Raw genomic sequence first — 25342 nt, forward strand, 5'->3', positions numbered from 1 at the left:
TTAAAAAAATCCTTGAAATAATTCTTCATGTTCATTATGTATGAACTATCAAGCTATAATTTAATCAACTTTTTCATAAAAAAACAATTTGATTTTAAATTGAAGGTTAAGAATCAACAAAAAAAAATTAAAACTAAACTATAAAGAAAGGTTAAAATATACCTATAGTCTCTTTACTTTTTAAAAATTAGGAATTTAGTCTTTGTATTTGTAGTTTTAGGCATTTAATGTCTTTACTTTTTAAATTTCAAAATTCAGGTTCAATCGTTAAAACTGTTTTTTTTTTGTTAAATTCAAGTTAATTATGTGGCTATGAAATGAGAATTTTTTTTTTAATTTCAAAATGCCACAGGAATCAATTTTACAAAATTTTAATTTTACTTAACATCAGACCTAAAATTTAAAATTTAGAAAATAAAAAGACTAAATTCTCAATTTTTAAAAAATACAGGGACTATAAGCACATTTTGAGCTTAAAAAAAATGTTCTCTCCATTAACAACTACAAAACAAAGGATGGTCTAGAATCATCCATTCCTTGCACATCGTTGAATTCACTCAAAAGTAATACTTATTCACAAAGTTATATTTTGTTATGATTTTATATAATATTTGATAAAATATATTTTGTTATGAATTTTTTTAAAATAAATGAATTAAATTTATGACAAGAAAATTCAACAAAATAAACGAATTACAGAATTTAGTTAATCAAAGTAATTTGAACAAAATTCAGAACCAATTCTGCAAATTTTATTATATTAATAATTCAAAATTTTTCGTCAATTAAGTATTCATGCTAGCAACGAATTATATATGAACTGTCAAGTATCAGTTCCATAAAAAAATTTAACGATTTAATTATTTAAAAAATAACAATTTAACTATTTTTTTATCATAATATAACTAAAAATTGAATATCAATAGTCAAAGTAAGAAAAAGAATTAAGACTAATTAATAAAAAAATTTAAAATATATCATAAGCTTTTGTATTTTTCAAAAATTGAGAATTTAGTCTTAATATTTTTATTTTATAGAATTTTATTTTTTTATTTTTCAGATTTAAAATTTAAAATTAATTATTAAAACTGTTATATTTTTTTATTAAATTTGAGCTAATTACAAGTCATTTTTTAGTGATTATTTTTTAATAAAAAATGTCATAGTAATAAATTTAACAAAAAAAAATAGTATTAATAGTTAGACTTAAATTTTAATTTGAAAAATAAAAAATTTAAATTTCACAAAATAAAAATATAGGGGCTAATTTTTTTTTCCAAAAAAGTATAGGTGGTCTAGAATCTTCCTTTCTTTTGCTCATAGTTTGACTTGACTTAAAAAAGTACTACTTACGCGCGAAATTATATCTTGTTACGAACTTTTACATATTTCTTCGATAGAATATATTTTGTTATGAAAAATGCTTCAACATAAACAAATAAAATTTATGCTATGTTATCAGTAAGTAGTAAGTAAGTACTGATGGACCTACGCTTTCTGACATAAAATTCAAGGTCTAATTATGGATTTAGTCCCTCTTTTAATTCATTTTCTTTACTTTAATTATTCATAATTTGATTTTTTTAATTTTATAATTTTATGAGCAAGTCCAAATTAATAACACCATTAGTTGCTATCACTGAAGTGATAATTTATTTATTTATTAAATAGCTTTAAACACTCTATTTTATCATTGATTTAATCTTCAAATGACCCTTGATTATGCGAATGAATAATGATAAAAGTAGCATCCACTTTATTTTTCATTGACAACTTATGAATTTGAACCTACTAATAATATAATAGATCAAAATTATATCAAAATAGATTAAATCTCAAATTTTAAAATTAACATAATAGAGGGACTAAACCCAATAAAAAAAAGTTGAGATACTTTTCTATTGTACTGCAACTTAGCAAGCAAGGAGTGGTTTCTATATCTGGCTCTCTCGCTATGTATACATGCACCCCTATGCTCTCTTAAATTCATTCTTTGTTTCATCATCTTCTTCAACCCTTTTCTTTGTTTTTTTGAGTTTCATTTAGCAATCTCATGAAAAAGAATGAATATGGTGAAGGGATTCAGATTCCACCCAACTGATGAAGAACTCATTGAATACCTGCAAATCAAAACCTTCAACCGTGATTCTCTGGTCCAAGTTATTGCCGAAATCCCGGATATCTGCGAGTTCGAGCCTTGGGAATTACCCGGTATATAATCTCTTCTTCGAAATATTCATGTTCAGGATATGAAAATCTTTAAAAAGAATAAGCGTGTGTGTGTGCGGTTGTTTTTCAGGGCGTTCAGTGTTGCAGACAGGGGATCGATTGTGGTACTTTATGTACCCACCAAAATATAAGTATCGGAATAGTAAACTAGTTAGCCGGACCACTCTGGAGGGGTATTGGAAGATTACCGGCAAAGCTCGTAAGATAGTTAACTCTGAAACCGGAATGGAGATTGGAAACAAGAAGACTTTGCTTTTCTATAAAGGCCAATGCAATGATAAAATTTGTTGGGTTATGCATGAGTATGAACTCAAAGCTATGCTTGACTCAACTAATTCTCATCAAGTAAGTAATCTTTCCCACTGCTATGTGTGTGTTAAGGGGTCGACTTGTTAGAGAAGCTTTTGAAGTATCGTCATTGGGAGCCGATTAATTTCTCAACAGGTCAATATTATTCATTTAAAGCTGCATGTTCAATAAAATAGGAGCAATTTATTGGATGGAGCTGTGGCTCACCAAGGAGCCATGTGCATCCACCCTTAGTAGAGTTTGAACCCAAATCCTTAAATAGCATTAATGGGCAAATATACAACCAATTAATTATTGATACCATTTAAGAACATGGGCTCACATCTTCTTGATAGGTGGTTTTGTATCACACATGGTCTGATCTGATAAAGAGCTCTTATTCTATTAAACCTACCGCTTGCCCGCTTCGGGCACTCTATAGAGTCGAGAGATAAAACCCTGATTAAGAATAATATCAATCCGTTGAGAGATCCATCAGCTCTCAAAAACTTCTTCGAAAAAAGTTGGTCTCCTCTCTACAATATCTATATAGTTGTCTTTTATATTCATTCATGAGCTTTCATTTCACCAATACATATATTTTTGTCCTCCAATTTGTGTAGAAGACTTTCAAACTTTGTAAACTGAAGAAAAAGACAAACATTTCCAGTAAAGAAGCCGGTCAATTAGATCAGTATTCTCTTTCTGATTTAGAAAATCATGTAGCAAACAATGCACTATTAGAGGTTAGAACTTAGATTCTTTATGTTTCATTTCTTCATTCAGTTTCCAATCTCGATTATGATGCGGATATTCACAATCACCATTTCTTTTCCTACGGTCAGGACATCCTAGACCCTAACGGGTCAAGTGATCCGGAAGCATCTAACAACCATAAAGATGTTCATAACCGTTGCCGCACCGTCGATACATATGGTGATGAAAGAAGCAATCAACATAATATAGTTGATGAAGATGAAGGCCCAAATATATCAACTAATTTCGTAAACCATGTTGCAGAGGATGCAATCCCAGAAGTAAGATGCGTGAATCGATTATCCATGTGGATGATGTTGAAGATGACTATCTAAAACTAATTTGTATTTCTCTCCTTCAGGTACCTTCGCACATTTTTAAGGTGTATCAAAATGGACTTGAGGACAATAATTGGGTTCAAGATCTGTATAGCACCATTGAACAAGATGACGAGTCTTGCAACTTAATTATCACTAGCTTCGACGAAACCATCACTAATGAAAGTAGCAATCAACATAATATAGTTGTTGCGGAAAAGGGCATCGAAACGCCTATCATTAGCTATGATGAAACCGTTACTAATGAAAGAAGCAATCAACATAATATAGTTGTTGTAGAAGAGGGCACCGAAATGTCTGTTATTAGCTATGATGAAACCGTCGCTAATGAAAGAAGCAATCAACATAATATAGTTGATGTGCATGAGGGCTTCGAAATGCCTTCTAACCTAAAGTATCTCGTTGAAGAAGACACAATTTCAGCAGTAAAATCTATCTCTCGTAATCATTTATCGATGCAAAATGTAAAAATAAAAAATGCAAAGAACTAACCTATTTTTGTCTATGTTTCAGGAATTGTTATATAACAATGGATCATATAGCAGATCATTGTTTGGTGAGTTATTAGCAGAGCCAGAGGCAACTAATAACTCGAACTGCCATGTATTTGGTTTAGTTGATGATTAGTGACTAGTTGGTTTGGGTTATGCATCAGGTTTATGTTATGATTATGTTTTTATGATGTTTCTGATTTAGTTGGTTTTTATATGAAGTATCTTGAGCAAAAAATATAAATAAATTAATATTATTAATTGAGATTACAAAATTAACCCTTGGATCCTAACAAGTTATACTGCTGCTATATACTTAAGGATAAATTTAGAATTTAACCCTAAACAGATAAACAGTCAGAATATCTATATTAACAAGATTCTTAACTGACGGTCCAGACTGTCATTAGACGGACATGTTTGTAACTATATATATGCGCATATCACCAATGGCAGACAGTACCTATACTGACAGTTTTTATTTTAGTGGCGCTTCTGTTGTCAGTATGGGTCATTAAACCTATTCTGACGATCACATTTTCTGTCAACGAAAGTGTATACTGATGGTACATCTACCAACGGGTAATTTTCATCGGAGTAGCCTTTTTGATCGTGATTTCTGAACTTAAAAGAGACAGCTTTTTATCTTTAGCGACGTGTTTGTAGCGTCAGTATATAACAATTTCTTTGTAGTGTAAATAAAAGAAAGAAAAGATGAGAAGTGCTCATCTTTTTCCTCACTCTTTGCTGGCCCTTCCCATGGAAGAAGATAAAATTTTCTCTTCTCATTTCTTCTCACTAATCCAACCAAAAATCTACACAACCCCAGTTATTTTCTTGTTAATATCTTGTAGAAAACTCATTTCCCAGCATGGTTCCATCATCATCTTTACCATTGGAAGTAAGGGTTTTCATGAGCTAGTGAAAAAGGGCTTGAGCTAGCGTGAAGAAGTGAAGAATGAAGTAAGAAAATGCATTTTTGTCATCCCTAAAATGGTTATTTAAGGTTAGTTTACAAGATTCCTTCATGAACATGATTATGGGTTGTTATATGTTTTAAAGAAAAAGAATGGATATGCGTGGATGGTGGAACTTTGAACAAGGTAAGTCTTGGACTGGTTAAATAGAGGAATTTGGTGAGTTTGCTCATTCAAAGAGAGGTAAATTCTCAAAGAAACATCCTTAACTTGTTTAAGTTAAATTTGATAATCTTTAAAGTTTAAATGATGAAGAGCTAATATGAAATTTAATTAATGTCCACAATGGGGAAGAAAGCAAATGCAAGAGCTACAAACGACGATTAATGACACAAGATGGGGAATGTGACTTCAGAAGAAATTGTCGAGAATAACTTGTCTCCGGAATCTCCCCAAATAAAACCACCCAAATTCATTCCTTAAGCCAACTTTAGAGAGAAAACAAAACCTAAAACGTCTTTGTAGGATTGTGTTGTTGGCTTCTTCTTCTTATGCAATCATCAGCTTATGCATCAGCAAATCTGGAAGTAGACGGAATAGATACTATCAGTACTTCTCATAAACAAAATTGAAATCAAGTACAACATAACTGAGCGTCGAGTAGAAATGAATGCAAAGATTACCCTAGCTCCGAGAGCTTCAGGTGAGCTTCAGTGTAATCAGCAAAGAAAGCATCCTCATCCTGCAAAGAAGAGATGATAATCAGAATTAACATTTAACTTTTTAATTGGTGATTGTATCAAAATCTTGATTCGTTGTAATGGATAGAAAAGATGTCAGAAGGAAAGAGTTATGTACAGCCGCATATTTGTCGACCAATGGACGGAAAACAGGGTCGGAAAGGAGAACTTTGTCAGTTGGCAGCTGTAACAGGCCGTCCTTCTCTCCAGTCAAGAGCTCCCTATAATATATTATCCGATTAGCATAAACTTAAATCAATTCTAGGACAAATTGTTCATCACAACTCAAGGGAGAAACCCACAACTCATAAAAACAGAAACTCACTTGAAGTAAGAGTTGTCAAAGATAAGAGGGTTGGTAGTCCATGGTCCCTCAAATCCAGACCTCTCCTTGTGGCACCTTCCCTGCATCGAAAGCAAAGAAAACATATATCATTGTAAGTGGATAGGAAATTTCAACATTGCAAACTTCAAGAAAACAAGACAATTTAATATTTTAGAACAGACCAGGGTGTGGCCACCAGAAAGAGCAACAATGTCCTGGTCGCTAAGACCCATTTGATGACTAAACACCTGCCTCAAGTGATCAGCTCCTGCAAAATATTTTTCAAAAGATTAAACCAAGATCATTACAGACACTGAGCCGTGTTTTAATTCTCAATAGAACAACAACATTAGAAGACAAATCGTATAGACTAACCCTCAGTAGCATTGGGAAGACGACCCTCAGGTGGTGGGTGAGGCTTGTCCTGCATTTATTTCCAAACACCTCTAGGTAAATACAGTAACATTGAAATACACAGTTAAGAGTTGACAACACTATTAAGAACAATTGAACAACTCAATTAAAATCCATTTAAGTGTTGTTGCTCAAAAAAATAAACCATGCTTTAACATTTAACCATTTTATAATGAAGAAAATCTACAGAAACTAACTGACAAATCCCAAAACTAAACTTTGATTCATTGTATAATGCGATACAAAAATATTGATTTGGAGCAACTGCATACAAAAAATTTTGGGACCATTTATCCAGTTACTTATGTGCCATCGTTTTATCATATGAACAAATAATAATATTCATCCGACATAATAATAATTTATTTATTTGTCGTTTAAATGTCTATGCTCTATAATTAAATTAAAATCAAAGTTTTCAGCGTATAACTACACCAAATCAGAAGTATCACATTGCATATTGAGTCGAAGATAATATGTAATTTGGGGATATATCCTAAAAGCACAGCATTATACACTAACCAGACCACATCATTGAATCATACATTAACTGTTGCTGAAAGTAGTGTGTATTAGAGATTAAGACTCACCTCTCTTCCAGGATGGAATGGAACTTCAGGCCCACCGGTGATCTCAACAGCAACAACACCAGCAAGCTACAAATTTTAAAACGCCAAAAAGAATACAGTCAAAACCAGTCAAACCCTCAAACATAAATCGGTTAAATCTGAAAGCAAGAACAGAAAATCCGATCAAGAGTTAGATACCTGATAGAAGTCAGCGTATGAAAGGATAGGGAACTGCTCCTTGATCGGCTCGAGAAGCCTGACTGCAATATCGAGACCGTTGTTAGCAGCATGAGCGAGCTCAGCAGGTTGCTTCATGGTTCCGAATGGACCTCCGGTCTTGGTCTTGACATCAAAAGTTCCAGCTGAGTGCCACCTGTCCCCACCCATCACCGTAAGGCCTATCAGCTTCACGGATCTCAATACCAAATTTCAAATCAGACGATAGAAAAAAGAGAAGCTTACGCTAGACGGAGCATGAGTGGAGCACAGTTCTTCTCAGCGATGAGACCTCTTAGCTTCCTCTTAGCCTTTTGAACGGCGTTTTGGTACTCCTCGCTAACGGTTGGGTAACACTTGGTCATTTTTCTCTGGTTTCTACAAAAAAAACATTCAAATCATATCAACAATCTCCAAAACAGGTTCCAAACTCAGATCGAAAACGAACCTTTCGTCGGAGAGTGCGATGAAATGAAGATAGGAAAGCCACGCGATGTACACGAGTTGAGCACAAGCACACTCTGGTGAAAAGGAGGAGGATATATATGGGGGAGTGAAGAGCGGAAATGGTGTTAGTTTTGAGAATGGACGGCTTTGATGTGGGTTGAAAATTATTGATGTACGGCTGTGATTGTGGATTAGGTGGGCTGATTTTTGTTTTTTCTTTTTCACTTTCGAAGAAAAAGATTGGTCAATATTTTTTCTCAGAAAAAAAAACTATTTATTTTATTTGGAAAATTCGACGGGATTTAGGGAGAGCGAATTTAATAGAAACATCTGGATTAAAATATATATATATGTACTCACACTCAGTGTGAACACCTTGAAATAAAGAAGATGCCTTTTGAATTGAAGCGATTATTACAACAGCGGGCTAGGTACGCCAACGTTTATGACCCATCTATTTCTAAGATATGATTTTAATATCTCGCAAATAAATCACGTTTGTGGCCACTATCTATTCATTTAATGAGTTTATAAAATAAAAAAAAATTAATGATTAGATTAGATTTGTTCTGTTAAAATATTAAGAAATAAAAAAATTATTTTTAAAAACCAATTTAGTTTGATATATTCAATTTTTATTTTTAATTATTCTAAATTAGGAAAAAAAACTGAAAAGTAAGTTTATACTTTATAGTATATGAAAATAAATATTAAATATGAGATATTTAAAATATGGTTGCATGAAAAGTGATAATTTAGTGGTCAAACTAAACGTGGTGGCATAAAAAGCAACTAAAAGTTCAATATTAGCTTGTAATAAGGTGATTTTGTCTATTAACTACTGCTAGTTTGATTTTAAAATAAGTAAACGGTATTGGTATTCACTTAATTATAAAAATTTAAAAAAAACTAAATTCATCGTTTAAGTTTATGATAAATTGATGGTGCGGCAGTTTTAAAATTTATATAATAATGTATTTAGCACTTAATAATTAAATTATAAAAAAAATAGTATAAAACGTCATACAATATACACAAAAAAAAAACTAAAAATGTATATGACGAAATTTTTTTAAAAAAACCTGCAAAATTTACAAAATCGAATAGAAGGAAAAGTCGAGGCGACAAGGGGAGGGGATAATGCGTTGGAAATGTGGTCGGTGTGGGTGAATTTCATATACTGCAGTGGTTACCTTTTGAGCGGTGGAAGACGGCGAAACTTTCAAGTTTTTGTCGTAGATTTAGGATTTGTTGAACTTCTTTTAGAAAAAGGTAGAAATGAAATACGCAAACCTTAAGAAAAAACTAGTTATTACTTGATTCCATGAAAATACTCGAACGACTATCTTCTTCTAAAAATTCTTGATCTCAAATGATGGTTCTAGGGAGAAAATATATTTTTTCTATCTAATTTGAAACCAGATATAAATCTATGAACCAATCAAAAGACTTAAATAAGAATTCCTCACATTAACCACTAACATTTACCGTGCAGTAAAAGCAAAAAAAAAAAAACCCAAATCTTCATTTTTTTTTACAAATCAAGTCAAAATTCATGATTATATTTTTCCTTACTCTCTTGGGTCTTTTTTCTTATTTGAGTGGCGATTAATTGTCGAGCATCTTTTGAAGCCAGTCTTTAACGTATTGTGTTATGGAATAGTTTAGTTTACCGTTGGAATTTAAAATGTCGTTAATTATGTTTTGTTTTAATTCTGTTCTTTAAGTGCAGTTAGCTATGTTTTGTTTTAATTCTGTTCTTTAAGTGCAATTAGCCAAAACGTTATGTTTAGTAGTAATAGCAGCTTGGTCAAAATAGTGCACATTTCTGTTTGTGTTTTAGTTCTATAGTGAAACGATTCGTTTTGAACAGTTGTTGGCTAACAGCGTGACGGGCTGTATTGGCCATTACTTTTTCCTTTTTGTACCGCTGGAGGAAGATGAGCTGGTTATAAAAATTACAGAATAGATTCTACTTTTTTCTCTCTTCTCTCTTATTCTCTAAATTTGAATTCTTCTACTTCTTCTTTTCTTTATTTATCTCTTCTTCTCTTCTTTCAAATTTCGAATCACAATAAGGGTATCAGAGTTGCTACATTCCTTATGGCCAGCGAAGGAGTTACTATTCGACTACAAAAAGACATGGCTCGGTTGCAATAGAAAATGTCTCAGTTCAGGGTGGATATTGAAGTGAAGATGGATGGAAGATTTAAGGATTTTCAGTAAAGTTTCAAGAATGATATGCGAACTGAATTTTATTCTCTTTTGGAACAATTATTGGGGAAGCCACAAACTTCAAGCGCTACCAATTTCGGACGAAGCAAGGGTAAGGGCATTTTAAGGGAACCTCTACCTGGTTTTCCTCCTAAAGAGCCAATTATATATTGTCACCATAATTAGATCTAGGATCATACTCTCGTGTTAGTAGTGTAGAGTCCACTGCCAAACAGGTTAAGTTTGATTGTCCCCATTTCGATAGGTTGGATTTTTTAGGATGGTGGTTGAAGTTAGAGCAATATTTTGAGGCTAAGGGTATAGGGGATCAAGCTAAGGTGTGTATGGTTATGCTTCATTTGGAAGGGAAGGCCTTAGATTGGCACCATTTTTTCACTCAGAGGCAAGGTGGTCTTCACTAATTATCCTGGGAAACTTATGCTAAAGGGCTTAAGGTGGTCTCTCAAGCAATGTGGAACCGTGGAACACTTTCATGACCAATTTGTGAGTTTACTAAATCAAATTCACCTCCCTGAATCTTATGCTTTGACCTTTGAGTATATTCATTAGTAACTTACGAGCTGAGATTGGTCAATACCTTAAGCTGTTTAAACCTCAGAATTTAATTGATGGTTATTTGATAGTTAAGCAAGTAGAAAACGTAGTTGGGGGCAATCCTAGGAAACACATGGGTTCTAGTGGTGGGGTAGGACATTATAAAACCTTGTTTCCAAACTCACAAGAGGGCAGCGTGGGGTTTGTTAAGCAACCTTATCAATGGTTCAAATCATTTGGTTTGTTAACTGGATCCAATGTTACAGGATGAGCCCCTAGTGCCAGTGTCAATTTTAAGTTGCCCACTAGGACCTTGTCCCAAACAGAGAGGGAAGATAAGAGGAAAAATGGGCTTTGTTTCTAGTGTACCTCTAAGTACACTTCAGGTCACAAGTGTAACAAATAACAAATGTACCAGCTTGTGATTGAGCCATTTGTTGATTGGTTGATACTGTCCTACTGTTGAGAACTTTCGGGATTGTCCTAAGCAACTTGACTATGAAAGCAGTGAAAACGGACCTCCCTTATCTCTTCATGCACTGAAAATGACACAGGGGCATCAAACTATAAGGTTGGCAACTTGAATCAATTTTTAGAGGTAATTATGTTGATTGACTCAAGGACTACACACAATTTTATTGACTCTAAATTGACCAAAAAGTTACACTTATCAGTGGAAATAGTTGATAAGATGAAGTTAATGATTGCTAATGGAGGGAGTATGTTCACTCAAGGCATTTGTAGGGTTGTTATTTGGGAAGTTCAGAGGTATCAGTTCACTACCACTTCTTAGTACTTCTTGTTAAATGATGTGATCTCATCATTGGTATTCAATGGCTATCTTCCTTAAGGTCTATAATATGGAATTTCAACTTCTTAATTATGTAGTTTCAGTCTAGGGTCACCAACGTAACCTTAGTAGAATTCCACTAGGATCTCTTCAACTTTCCCTGGTGACAAGTTTTTTAAATACTCCAGTTTGGTAGAAAATGGTATTTGTCATATGTTGTTTTCTATATGCACTTAAGTAGCTTTATCTCTTCCTCAAGGTAATCTGCCTCAGGAGTTACAAGACCTGTTGAACGAATTTGATGATGTTTTCTAAACTCTTAAGGGCCTCACTCCTAACAGATCACATGACCACATGATACCTTTACTGGATGAGAACCAAGTGGTGAGAATCAAGCCTTACAGGTACTCCGCTGTTCAGAAAACTAATATTGAGAAGTTGTTTCAGGAAATGTTGCAAGCAGGGGTGATAAGGAATAACACTAGCCCTTTTGTATCACCAATTGTCATGGTGGAAAAGAAAAATAGGAGCTGAAGAATGTGTGTTGATTATAGACAACTAAATTAACTCACCATCAAATATAAGTTTCATATTCTTGTGATTGAGGAACTTCTGGATGAGCTAGGAAAAGCCAATTTCTTCAGTAAGCTAGATCTTAGATCAGGGTACCACCAAATCAGAATGTTAGAGCCAGACATCTACAAAACTACTTTTAGAATGCATGAGGGACATTATGAGTTTATGATTATGCCTTTTGGCTTGACCAACGCTCCCTTTAGTTTTAAATCCTTAATGAACCAAATGTTTAAGTCATTACTGAGAAGATCAGTCATGTCTTCTTTGATGACATTCTCATCTACTCTAGAGATTGGTAAGACCACTTGAAACATTTAAGAGAGGTTCTTACATTGCTGAAGGATAATTAGTTTTATGCCAAAAATTCTAAATATAGTTTTGGCACAACACAAGTAGAGTATTTGGGCTATACCATTGCTACTGAAACTGTTACTATGGATAGAACTAAGGTAGAAGGAGTTTTATCTTGGCCAACACCTCAATTAGTGAATGAATTGAGAGGTTTCTTAGGACTCTCGGGGTATTACAGGAGATTTATTAAAGGATATGGTATTTTGGCTGTTCTTCTAACTAGTCTTCTCAAGAAAGGAACTCCTTGGAAGTGGGATAAAATTGTTCAATCTTCATTCTATCAACTTAAAGAAGCTATTTGCAAGACACCTATATAAGTGTTGCTTGGTTTTCAAGAAAATTTTTGTGTAAAAACTGATGCGAGTGGACAAGGTGTTGGGCCAGTGCTGCAACAAAAAAAGGAGACCTATAGCCTATTTCCACAAAGCTTTTAGGTGTTAGACGCTAAGCATTGTCGATTTATGATAAAGAGATGATGGTAGTAATTATGGCAGTTAGAAAGTGGCATCTTTATTTGGTGGGTCGACACTTTCAGATCAAAATTGATCAACAAAGCCTTTGATTCCTATCAGATCAACATACCATTACACCTTATCAGCAAAAGTGAGTGGGTAATATGATTGGATATGATTTTTTCATTGCTTATAAGAAGGGAACTCAGAATATTATGGCTGATGCTCTGTCTTGAAGACCTCATGTGCTGGAGGGCCAATTGTTTCAATACTTAGGCCATGCCAACCTCACTTGGTCAAACATTTGGTCTCAAATTTTAAAGTCATACACTCAAGATCCACAAGTTCAAAAACTATGCCAAAAACTTCAGTCACATCCACAAGTACATCCTAAATTTTCTTGGGATGAAATTCTTCTTCAAATGAAAGGGAAGGTAGTGGTGGGCAGTAACACAACACTAAAAAGGACCCTTTTTGATCTATTTCATGGAGAAGCTATTGGTGGACATTCTGGAACTCAGGCTACTAGACACATGTTGGCTAGCATTGTATATTAGAAGGGGTTATCTAAAGATGTTTGAAGATGGACTAGAGAATGTGAAGTCTGCCAAAGGTGTAAAGGAGATACTTCAGCTTATCCTAGACTACTACATCCCTTACCCATTTATACAAAGGGCTGTTCAGACATAAGTATGAACTTTGTGGAAGGATTACCAGTCTCTCGAAGTAAGAGTACTATCTTAGTAGTGGTGGATAAATTGACCAAATATGGTCATTTCATGGTATTGCACCATCCCTTCACTACTGCATCAGTGGCCTATGAGTTCCTCCAACAAATTTACAAACTCCATGGTGCTCCTGAGTGCATTGTCTCTGATAGGGATAAGGTATTTTTGAACCATTTTTGGTAGGATCTGTTCAAATATCTAGGTACACAACTGTATTTGTCTACTGCTTATTACCCTCAAATAGATTGACAAACTGAAGCTCTAAATAAATGTATTGAGAGCTACCTGCGGTGTATGTCTAGAGAGAAGCCTTCTAAATGGGTTGATTGGTTGCCTCTAGCAGAGTGGTGGTACAATACCATTTACCATTCTACGATTCACATGACCCCATACGAGGCCCTATATGAACATGAACCACTAGTTCACTTACCTTATTTAACAGAAGTTTCTCGAGTGGCTGGAGTGGATATGAGTCTTCAACATATAGAGGCTTTGAGAAGTCTGTTGTGATTTTATCTTAAAAGATCACAAGAACGAATGAAACAGATAGTTGACAGGAAGAGATCTGATAAGGAATTTGAGGTGGGCAATTGAGTGTATGTCAAATTGTGTTAAGAATAATAAAACTGAACAGTTAGCAGATTAGTTAGTGAAGGTTGGAAAGGTTAGTTAGTTTGTTAAGAGAAGCAAGTTGTTATCTGTAAGTATAAAAACAATGGTCTGGCATTGTATTGAGCAAGCAAATAGTCTAAATTCATTTAGTAAACAAAGTTCTCTAAGATTGGAAAGAAATTCTCAAAGATTACCTAGTTTTCTTCATGGTATCAGTTGCTTGGTGTTACTGATCATGGCAACGACACACTCTGCTGCGTCTGACTCTGTTGACGTTCCTGGATCTGTGTTCACTGCTAAATGTATGGTAAATTCACTTCCTCGACATGATGTTGTGAAACTCGATGAAGGTTCGTTTCTTCAATGGAAGCAACAGGTGAGATTCATTGTTAATGGCTATAATCAGTTTGGTTTTCTTGATGGTTCTATTGCTGTGCCATCGAGGTTTGTGGAAGCGTCGGATGGTACACTTGTGGTAAATCCCGTGGCGTCCGTGTATCAACAGCAGGACAATCTTCTCACGTCCTGGCTTCTTTCCACTATTAGTTCCTCCATTCTTTCATCCTTTATGGATGTTCAGTTGGCGAAGGATGTGTGGAACATGGCGTTGGAAATGTTTGCGGCCGATTCCGATCAACGGCAGTCGCATTTACGTCATGAGCTTCACTCACTCAAGAAATGAAGCATGTCAATCCGATATTATGTTGCAAAGTTAAAACGTGTGTGTGCTATGTTGGAATCCTCTGGATCTTCCATTTCAATGGTAGAAAGGACGGCGGTGCTTCTTGCGGGGCTTCCGTCTGAGTTTAAAGGCGTCGTCTCGTCGGCTTCATTGTCTCCGACTCCGTTGCCGTTTCTACGATTGGTTGAGGCGTTACTTGAATGTGAAACACGGCATGCTCAGACCAGTCAAGAGGTGGTGTATGCTGCTAATCTAGTGGAGGATGTTCCTATGGATGGTTCGTCGCGAGGAGGACGATCGGGCGTGCGCGATCGTGGACGGACGTTTTGGTCGCGACTTCAGTGTCAGATCTGCTCTCGGTTTGGACACGTGGATCAAAAATATTATTACATGTATCATCGTGATGAGTCGTCTCCGGTGTCCCTTCCGCCGCAAGACCAGACGATGAATTTTAACTCCAGCGATGGTGGCTGGTCATCTCTCCCAAATACTCGGCCTAAGCTTTCTAACTTTGCTCAATAGCTTTATGGGTCTAATCAAGTTAATTGTACTACAGGTCAAAATTATTTTGGACCTGGTCAAAATGCAAAAAGACTTTGGTCAAAATTGGTGTGCTGTTGGACCTGGTCAAAATGCAAAAGAATTTGGTCAAAATTGGGGTTCTGTTGGACCTGGTCAAAATGCAAAAGAAGTTGGTCAAAATTGGTGTGCTGTTGGACCTGGTCAAAATGCAAAAGAATTTGGTCAAAATTAGGGTGCTAAAGCAGGCTACAATGTGCAGCGTGGAGGTCAGCAAGTTGGGCCAAATGGGTGGCCTAAGCCGCATGATGAACAGAGGCCTCCAACTTCTGGGCCGCACGCTGGTGGGCCAATTGATGGTGTGCATGGAGGGTTTGGCGTGCCGTCCTATGGTGGGCCAAGTATTGGGCCGTATGTTCGGCCAAGTTTTCCTCCTCCAATGCCTACAAATCCGTTTGTGAATAATGTTCAGCTCGATCCGGCTAATCCGATTGGTACCACGACAGTTCCATGGCGGACCAAGCCACGTGCGCGAGTGTTTTCTGCCTCAAACCCGTGTTTTGGACTTCCTAGGTTGGGAGATATACATGCATCGGATTATTCTGATCCGTCGATCTCTAGTTCTCATGCTAACTTCGATCGATATAGAGTGAGTGGGGATGAGTCTGACTTGCCGATTCCTGGACCAGTTGGGACGTCGTCTTGGAACCCTGATTCAGGAGCCAGTAATCATGTTTGTCAGGATCCATCCGATTTGAAGCATGCCACTCCTTATTCAGGTAAGTCCTCTATTTTAATGGGTGATGGTACACCCGCAATGATATCGTCTATTGGTCAAAGTGTTTTGCCGACACGGTCTAGGTTGCTTCAGCTATCTAATGTTTTATGTGTCCCAGCTATTCGAAAAAATTTATTGTCAGTATCACAATTTGCAACTGATAATGGGGTATTTTTTGAGTTTCACTCTACTTATTGTGTGGTTAAGGACAACGTGACACAGGAGGTTTTACTGACGGAGCATATTCATGATGGGCTATATCGGTTCTCTATACCAGATGGTGTTCCTAGTATGTCTGCTGCTCAGGTAGAATGTTCGACTTCGACTGCAGACAGTGAGTTGTTTTCGTTATGGCATAAGCGCATTGGACATCCATCGTCTCTTGTTGTTAAAAATGTTTTACATAAGTGTCGTGTTCCTATGAATAAAGTTTCTAGTAATGATGTTTGTACTGCTTGTAAAAAGGGTAAACTTCATAAGCTACCATTTTCGGCTTCCAATACTGAGTATACTGATCCTTTTTCGTTAGTTGTATCTGATGTATGGGGACCTGCTTCGGTTGCTTCTAATAACAATTGGTACTATGTGTCGTTCATAGATATGAGTTTTCGATTTACTTGGGTATATCTAATTCGACAGAAGTCACAAGTTATAACCTGTTTTATTCAGTTTCAGAAACTTGTTTACAATCAATTTGGCAAGACCATCAAGTAGTTTCAGAGTGACTGGGGTTGTGAGTATCGTGCATTGGCTTCGGTTTTAGCGTCCCAAGGCATTGTTCATCGTGTGTCGTGTCTGCATACTTCTGAACAAAATGGTGTTGCCGAGCGTAAACATCGTCACATTATGGATATAGGGCTTACTCTTTTAGCTCAAGCGGGACTTTCAATGGAATTCTGGGCGTATGCGTTTACATATGCCGTTCATTTAATAAATCGTCTTCCCACATCAGTGCTGGATGGTAAGACACCGTATCGTATGCTCTATGGGTAAGACCCTACTTATGATCATTTGCGTGTCTTTAGGTGTTGTTGCTACCCGTTTCTGCACCCGTTTCAGCGTCATAAATTAGAATTTCGATCTCAACCGTGTACGTTCTTGGGCTACAGTCCTTGTCACAAAGGATATCACTGTTTGTTGCCGGATGGTCGCATTATTGTCTCGCGACATGTTGAGTTTGATGAGTCATGGTTTCTCTCTCCAACGAATGTATCTCGGTCACGAGAGGTGAGTACTATCCCTACCTATTTTCCTATTCTTGAGACTAATCCTTTATTGGGAAGGAATTATGCTTCTGGAAATGCTTGTCCACCTAGTGTATCTGGGTCTCTGAGTCCTCAAACTGGAGTGGATGTTAGTCCAACAAATACTAATTGTCGTGATACTCCCTCAATGAATGAAATAGTAACTGAAGGTGAAAATGATCATCATGATTTCTTGAATTCTGAAACTCAGTCCTCCACACCTGTTGTTCAAGTTCCGTCTGACCCTACAGGACCAGATGTGGTGCCTAATGTGAATATTCATCCTATGACCACTCGTTCGAAGGCTGGTATTTTCAAACCTAAGGCTCTTGTGGTTGAGATTGTCGAACCATCAACAATTGAAGAGGCTGTCACTAGTCTTGAATGACAAGCTGCTGCTCAAGCTGAGTATGACGCTTTAATTCGGAATGGTACCTGGGTCCTTGTTCCTATGCCATCAGGTCGCAAAGTTATTGGTTGCAAGTGGTTGTTTAAAGTAAAGAAGAACTCAGATGGCACGGTTGAACGATACAAGGTACGTTTAGTGGCGAAAGGCTGTTCTCAAGTTCCGGGATGTGATTTTCAAGAGACATTTAGTCCAGTTGTAAAACCTGCTACTATAAGGGTTATCTTGTCCATTGCAGTTACTAAAGGGTGGTTAATTCGACAAGTTGATGTTAACAATGCCTTCTTAAATGGTAATGTTGATAGTGAGGTGTTTATGCAGCAACCCCCGGGATATGTTAGGCTTGGTTCTGATGGGAGACCTTTGGTTTTTCGTCTAAAGAAGGCGTTGTATGGATTGCGTCAGGCTCCACAAGCTTGGTTTGAGAGGTTGCGAAATTTTCTTGTGAAAATTAGATTTGTTGGCTCTAAGTCGGATGCTTCTCTGTTTGTTCGAGTTCGCTCGGGTTCCACTCTATATGTGCTTGTTTATGTTGATGACATTATCATTACTGGTAGTTTAGCGTCTTCTATTGACGGGTGTGTAAAGTTATTGAATGATGAATTTTCGTTAAAGGACATGGGTGAGTTACACTATTTCTTAGGAGTTGAGGTTACCAGGTCGTCATGTGAAAGTCTTCACCTTTGTCAACGGAAGTACATCCGGGATATGTTGAAGCGTAGCGGTTTGACAAGTGCTAAAGGTGTTCATACACCCATGATTAGCTCGTTGCACATCTCTAAGAATGATGGTGATTTTTTATCTGATCCAACTGAGTACAGAAGTCTGGCAGGTGCGTTACAATATGTGGTTCTTACTAGGCCTGATATTGCTTATGCGGTTAATCGGGTATGTTAGTTTATGCATCATCCTACCACAGTTCATTTGGCTACTCTTAAAAGAATATTACGATATTTGTCTGCTACTCTTGATTTTGGAATTGTTTTTCGACGGTCTGATTCTCTTTGTTTAGTTGGGTTTTCTGATACAAACTGGAGGTTGGATTTCGATGATCGGAGGTCTACTTCGGGGTATTGTGTTTTCTTTGAATCTAATCCTGTGTCGTGGTCATCGAAGAAGTAACAAGTGGTATCGCGTTCTACAGCTGAGGCTGAATATAGAAGTCTTGCTGCCGTTACAAGTAATGTTCTGTGGTTATTATCGTTGTTACGAGAGTTGCATATTGGGACTGTTTTTCCACCAAATATATGGTGTGATAGTTCTAGTGCAGTTGCAGTTGCTGCTAATCCAGTATTACACTCCAAGTTTAAACATGTGGAGTTAGATTTATTTTTTGTTCGTGAGAAGGTTGTCGATGGTTCGATTTGTGTAGGAGAAGTTCCTGCGTCAGATCAAGTTGCTGATGTGTTAACCAAACCGTTATCGGTTTCTCTTTTTGCTCGATTCAGAAATTTTCTTCGGGTCTTGACAATAGAGAAGATGGATGCATGTTAAGAATAATAAAACTGAACAGTTAGCAGATTAGTTAGTGAAGGTTGGAAAGGTTAGTTAGTTTGTTAAGAGAAGCAAGTTGTTATCTGTAAGTATAAAAACAATGGTCTGGCATTGTATTGAGCAAGCAAATAGTCTAAATTCATTTAGTAAACAAAGTTCTCCAAGATTGGAAATAAATTCTCAAAGATTACCTAGTTTTCTTCAAATTGCAACCATACAGACAACATTTCATGAGGCAGTTTTGAAACTAAAAACTTGCTCCAAGATAAGTTAGCCCTTTTTCCTGTGGAGGCTCGAGTTGGCAAAGGTTGCCTACAAATTGACCTTACCTGCTGCTGCTAAGATACAACATACCTTCCATGTCTCGCAAATTAAGAAGCATGTTGGTTCAACTGTGGCTTTAGTTGTTCTACTAGCTACTAATGCAGATGGTTCCATGCTAAAAAAACCAATTCGAATCTTAGATAGGAGAATGATCAAAAGGGGAAACTCAACTATGACTGAAGTACTTGTGGAATGGGCTGATATATTTCCAGAAGATTCCACTTGAGAGAACTGGAGTGATCTCCATCAACAATATCCACAGTTTGATCCTTGAGGACAATGATCTCGTTCGGGGGTAGGGTATTGTTATGGAATAGTTTAGTTTACCGTTGGAACTTAAAATGTCATTAATTATGTTTTGTTTTTATTTTTTTCTTTAAATGTAATTAGCTAAAACGTTGTGTTTAGTAGTAATAGCAGTTTGGTCAAAATGGTGCACATTTCTGTTTGTGTTTTAGTTCTATAATGAAACGATTCGTTTTGAATAGTTGTTGGCTAATAGCATGACAGATTGTATTGGCCGTTACTTTTTCCATTTTGTATCGTTGGAAGAGGATGAGTTGGTTATGAAAATTACAGAACAATTTCTTCTTCTTTCTCTCTTTTCTCTTATTCTCCGAATTCAAATTCTTCTTCTCTCTATTTTTCTCTTATTCTCTTCTTTCAAATTTCAAATCACAACATATTGGCTACAAACTTTAGTGCGTTCTTGTTAATGGCTGATACTTACAAAGGAAAGGTAAGCTCCGACAGCAACATACGAAGTTCCAATGAGGTGAAAATCGATTGTCATCACTAGTTGCTTCGCCGTTGGTGGGTATGACCAAATCACTATTTTTTGTTTGGTTTTCGTGAGTTTTTTAATTCTTTTAAAATTAAGACGAAATTAAAAAAAATTATAAATGTTGAGGGTTAATTTCTAAAGCTATCAAAATACACCCGAGCCGAAAGCTTGCTTGTGATGATCAAAGTCAAAGAAAGCCTGAGACAATAACATTTTTTATCTCGAAAAAAGCTAGAATCCATAAGAACTCAAGTTAGAGAAAAACCTGAATCCGTAAGAGTTCAAGTCTAAGAGAGATCTCACATTTTCCATTGTCATCTTGCTTCTTTGTTGATGTCTTTCTCTATTGTTACAGGATCAGTCACTTTTATGGTTTAAGATTTTAAAGGTTTTTACAACTTTCTCTCTCATAATATTTTGTCTGGATTTCTTTGTTGAGAATTCAAAAGGTATTTAAGCATCTCTAAGAAAGCATGAGCATTGAACAAGTCTACCCAAGTAGCAACCACGGAAAACAATATATTTTTCTTTGACATGGAAATGTTGGAACTCCATCTTGATGAATGGATCTTAAAAAATAAAAGAACTCTCCTTGGTGGGGAAAGTCATTGCAGAGAAACATGTTAGGATTTGTCCATTCAAGGCCATCATTTCTAAAGCTTGGCCCTTTCAAGGTTCAATGAAAGTGGATGAATTCATGATTTAGAATAGTCGGTAGGAGTTACACTTGAGTTCTGGATTTTTATTAACAATATCCCTATCTAGATAATTTCAAATGAGAATGCTATTAAGATCGGTCAATTTTTTTCCTTAACTCGTTGAAATAAATGTTGATAACTTGAAGAATGTCAAATGTGGAGGAGTCATAAGTATTAAAATGACAATCCATTCGACGAACCACTTATGGTTGGCTTTGGATCTATGTATCAACATCTCGTTTCAATATGAGAGGCTCTCACACTTTTATTATATTTGTGGCCGCTAGGATACAATGAACGAAAATGCTTGTCAAATTAGATGGAAAAGGTGATAAGATATTTGGACCCGGGTTGAGGGCAAATGCAAGTTACCAGAAAATTGTGACATCAGGGAAATGGAATTGGAAAAAGGAAAATTTCTTATGGAAGAAGACAATAAAGACACACGTAAAGGTGCACACAACAAAAAATCAAGAGATGTTTAAATCTCTGATACACAAGGTGCTCATGGACCGAGTTGGGTTAGATTCGGGCCAGGTTTAAATATAATATTAACATATTTTATATTTGTCTAAATTCAATCCAACCTAAAATATAGGCCTAAAATTTTACCAAAATATGAACTATCCCACCTCTTCAAAGAATAGTTGGTAGGAGCTACACTTGAAGAGAGTTTTTTTCGACCTCCAAGTTTTGGGTTTTCATTAACAATATCCCTATTTAGATGATTTTAAATGAGAATGCTATTAGGATATGTTGGGATCAACATGTATAAACAACGAGATAATAAAAGTGGAGAAGAACGAATATATATATTTTACGTGAAAAAATTCTTTCGAAGAGGATAAAAAATCACTAGCAAAGATAATTTCACTGTCGTGGCAAAAACGAATAGTACAAAAATAAAGATAAAACTAAACCCTGAAAATAATAATCTTCAAAATATAAACACAAAATTTAAATGTGTAATGGGTTCAATCTATCTAAGGTAGAAAAAAGCTTATTTGTAGGCTAAATAATATTTAAGTAATTTATATTAATCGAAGTTCGACTGGAAGAAATAATAAAGTTTAACTAGAAGAAGAAAATCAAAAAAATTGTATGACACGTCACCACGTCGTGATGTGAAATTCGCATCGTTGGAACGAGGTGGCATTGTGTCGTCAAGACGACGGTCTTCTTCTTGTTGTGACTTCGACAGCTCATCAGAATGAAGAGCTCTTCCTCGTTGCGACGTCACTCTCTGTTTGTGTCCTAATTTGACCAAAATGTGAAGCATACTCTACAAGATCGGTGAATTTTTTCCTTAACTCATTGAAACAGACGTTGATAACTTCAAGAATGTCAAACGTGGAGGAGTCATAAGTATTAAAGTGGCAATCCATTTGACGAACCACTTAAGGTTGGCTTCGGATCTATGCATCAACATCTCGTTTCAATACGAGAGGCTCTCGAACTTTTACCATATTTGTGGTCGCCTAGGATATGATGAATGAAAATGCTTGTCAAATTAGATGGAAAAGATGCTAAGATATTTGGACCCTGATTGAGGACAAAAGCAAAAGCAGGTTACGAGAAAATTGTAACATCAAGGAAATGAAATTGGAAAAAAGGAAATTTTCTTATTGAAGAAGAGGATAAAGACGCACGTAAAGGTGCACACAGCAAAAAATCAAGAGACTTTTAAATCTCTTACACACGAGCCAACTACCAATTCTAGAGTAATTAATGCAAACATTAGGCTGTTTTACCCAAATAACCAAAAAAAATATTATATTTACAAAAATAACCCAAGTTTAAAAACAATCACCAAAATAACCTAAAATGAACAGTACCACTCTTTTTTTGCACCAATGATTGGCTAATCATTGTGTCAGACTTAAAAAAATTGTTTTTTTGGGTTCCGGCCTGTCAATGGCCGGAACCCATGTATTTTTTTTAAATTGTGTAATACTGAAATACGGATATATGAAAGAAAAAAAAACAAAAAAATTTTTTTTTTGGGTGCTAGCCTGTCAATGGCCGGCAACAAGTGTACAGTACCAAAAAAAATTTATTATTTTTTTGTGTCAGAATCAAATAAAAAATACGAAAAAAATTAAAAAAAATTTTTTGGGTGCTGGCCTGTCAATGGCCGGCACCCAGTGTACAGTACCAATTTTTTTTTTGTTTTTTTTTTCGTGTCAGAATCAGATAAAAAAATACAAAAAAAAAATAAAAAAAATTTTTTGGGTGCTGGCCTGTCAATGGCCGGCACCCAGTGTACAGTACCAAAATTTTTTTTTTGTTTTTTTTTTCGTGTCAAAATCAGATAAAAAAATACGAAAAAAATAAATTTTTTTTGGCTGCTGGCCTGTCAATGGCCGGCACCCAGTCTACAGTACCAAAATTTTTTTTTTTTGTTTTTTTTCGTGTCAGAATCAGATAAAAAAATACGAAAAAAATAAATTTTTTTTGAGTGTTGGCCTGTCAATGGCCGGCACCCAGTACACAGTACGAAAAAAATTTTATTTTTTTTTCCTGTCAGAATCAGATAAAAAATACGAAAAAAAATAAAAAAAAATTTGGGTGCTGGCCTGTCGATGGCAACCAAGGAACACCCAACCGCGTAGTAACCGAGTTCCGCCATTCGGGGTCGAATTGGGGGCCGAAAATGAAGCATCCGACTCATCATCACAGTTCATAGATCCGGATCCACTGCATGGAGTTCCTCCATCATTTGAAGATTTTTTTGGTGACAACCTCCACCGTCAACATCCGACACGATCCGGATTGTCATCCTCATACCACCTGGACTTCCAACCCGAAGCACATACGCCCACCACTGAGGATATTTTTCCATCGGCACCTCCGGTCACTCAATACCAATTAAGTCCCGATTCTGGTGAATATAATTATTCCACGTTTTTTACTACACCGGACGTGACACATGGCTCTGGACCAAGCAATTATCAAACGCCTCAGCAAGGTGCACGGCATCGCCGACGGAGGCAACCAGACCGTTACACGCCAGCGCCGGGCACGTCCCCAGGATCGCGACAATTTTAAATTTTTATGTTAATTTGTACTTTTTTATAATTTATTATGTAAATATTCCTTTTATTTTTACATTTTTCTTTTTTTAATATTTATTTAATGAATCTAACATAATTAACTAATTATTTGTTTGAATATATGACTTCCAAGTCTCGAAAAATATTAGGACTAAATTCTTAGAAATAAAAATATACAAACTAAATTCTAAATTTACAAAAAATATATGCGACTTGGGGGATTTTAATTTTGTAATAGTAAGTAGGAGGAAATAGAAAAAAAAACAAGGCAATTAATATGTGAACAAAATCTAAATGTTTGCAATTTTTAGATAATTGTGTGATTAATAGCACATATTTTTCGATACATTAAAGATAATTTTTTTAGAATTTTTATGACAGAATTTAAAACTTATTTCTTTAATTCTTGCATCTTTGATTAAGGTCCACTTAGTGTATCCTCTAAGAACTGAATCTATCTATTAATAGCGCATATTTTTCGTAAATTTATATTTGACTCTGACACGAAAAAAATAATTTTTTTTAATAATTTGTTCTGGGTGCCGGCCATTGACAGGCCAGCACCCAAAATTTTTTTATTTTATTTTTTCGTATTTTTTATCTGATTCTGACACGAAAAAAAAACAATTTTTTTTTCGTACTGTGTACTGGGTGCCGGCCATTGACAGGCCAGCACCCAAAAAATTTTTTTTTATTTTTTTTCGTATTTTTTATCTGATTCTGACACGAAAAAAAAATAAGTTTTTTTTTGGTACTGTAGACTGGGTGCCGGCCATTGACAGGCCAGCACCCAAAAAATTTATTTATTTATTTATTTTCGTATTTTTTATTTGATTCTGACATGAAAAAAAAAACAAATTTTTTTGTACTGTACACTGGGTGCCGGCCATTGACAGGCCAGCACCCAAAAATTTTTTTTTATTTTTTTTCGTATTTTTTTATCTGATTCTGACACGAAAAAAAAACAAAAAAACTTTTTTTTGGTACTGTAAGCTGGGTGCCGGCCATTGACAGGCCAGCACCCAAATTTTTTTTTTTTCGTATTTTTTATCTGATTCTGATACAAAAAAAATAAAAATTTTTTTGGTACTGTACACTGGGTGCCGACCATTGATAGGCCAGCACTAAAATTTTTATTTTATTTTATTTTTTTTGTATTTTTTTATCTGATTCTGACACGAAAAAAATAAATTTTTTTTTCTTCGTACTGTGTACTGGGTGCCGGCCATTGACAGGCCAGCACCCAAAAAATTTTATTTTATTTTATTTTTTTTCGTATTTTTAAATCTGACTCTGACACAAAAAAAATAAATTTTTTTTTGGTACTGTACACTGGGTGCCGGCCATTGACA

The 25342-nt window shown here is 35.6% G+C and overlaps 2 protein-coding genes across 5 annotated transcripts; one reads left to right on the forward strand and one right to left on the reverse strand.

Annotated features, from left to right (window-relative positions):
• Positions 1 to 1900: 1900 nt before the first annotated feature.
• LOC107962800 (NAC domain-containing protein 1) lies at positions 1901 to 4323 on the forward strand. 3 transcript variants are annotated; one of them, XM_016899324.2, is made up of 6 exons: positions 1901 to 2211; positions 2300 to 2574; positions 3141 to 3263; positions 3363 to 3554; positions 3635 to 4036; positions 4125 to 4323. In XM_016899324.2, exons 1-6 carry the CDS (start codon positions 2064 to 2066, stop codon positions 4236 to 4238), a joined length of 1254 nt encoding a protein of 417 aa, XP_016754813.1. In that variant the 5' UTR covers positions 1901 to 2063; the 3' UTR covers positions 4239 to 4323. The 3 variants fall into 3 exon arrangements, with proteins under 3 accessions (XP_016754813.1, XP_016754815.1, XP_016754814.1); XM_016899325.2 differs by having other exon boundaries at positions 1934 to 2211; positions 3144 to 3263; XM_016899326.2 differs by lacking the exon at positions 3141 to 3263.
• Positions 4324 to 5329: 1006 nt separating this feature from the next.
• Positions 5330 to 8044, reverse strand: LOC107962802 (L-ascorbate peroxidase, cytosolic). Of its 2 annotated transcripts, none has more exons than XM_016899328.2 (10): positions 7732 to 8044; positions 7530 to 7654; positions 7266 to 7440; positions 7089 to 7154; positions 6460 to 6508; positions 6267 to 6352; positions 6085 to 6164; positions 5878 to 5980; positions 5703 to 5761; positions 5330 to 5600 (listed from the first exon to the last, which is right to left on the reverse strand). In XM_016899328.2, the coding sequence occupies exons 2-10, from the start codon at positions 7646 to 7648 to the stop codon at positions 5585 to 5587; spliced, it is 753 nt and encodes a 250-aa protein (XP_016754817.2). In that variant the 5' UTR covers positions 7649 to 7654; positions 7732 to 8044; the 3' UTR covers positions 5330 to 5584. The 2 variants fall into 2 exon arrangements, with proteins under 2 accessions (XP_016754817.2, XP_016754816.2); XM_016899327.2 differs by having other exon boundaries at positions 7530 to 7661.
• Between the last annotated feature and the right edge of the window lie 17298 nt (positions 8045 to 25342).

Source organism: Gossypium hirsutum, chromosome D08 (genome assembly GCF_007990345.1).
Source record: "Gossypium hirsutum isolate 1008001.06 chromosome D08, Gossypium_hirsutum_v2.1, whole genome shotgun sequence".
NCBI classification, from domain to species: Eukaryota; Viridiplantae; Streptophyta; class Magnoliopsida; order Malvales; family Malvaceae; genus Gossypium; species Gossypium hirsutum.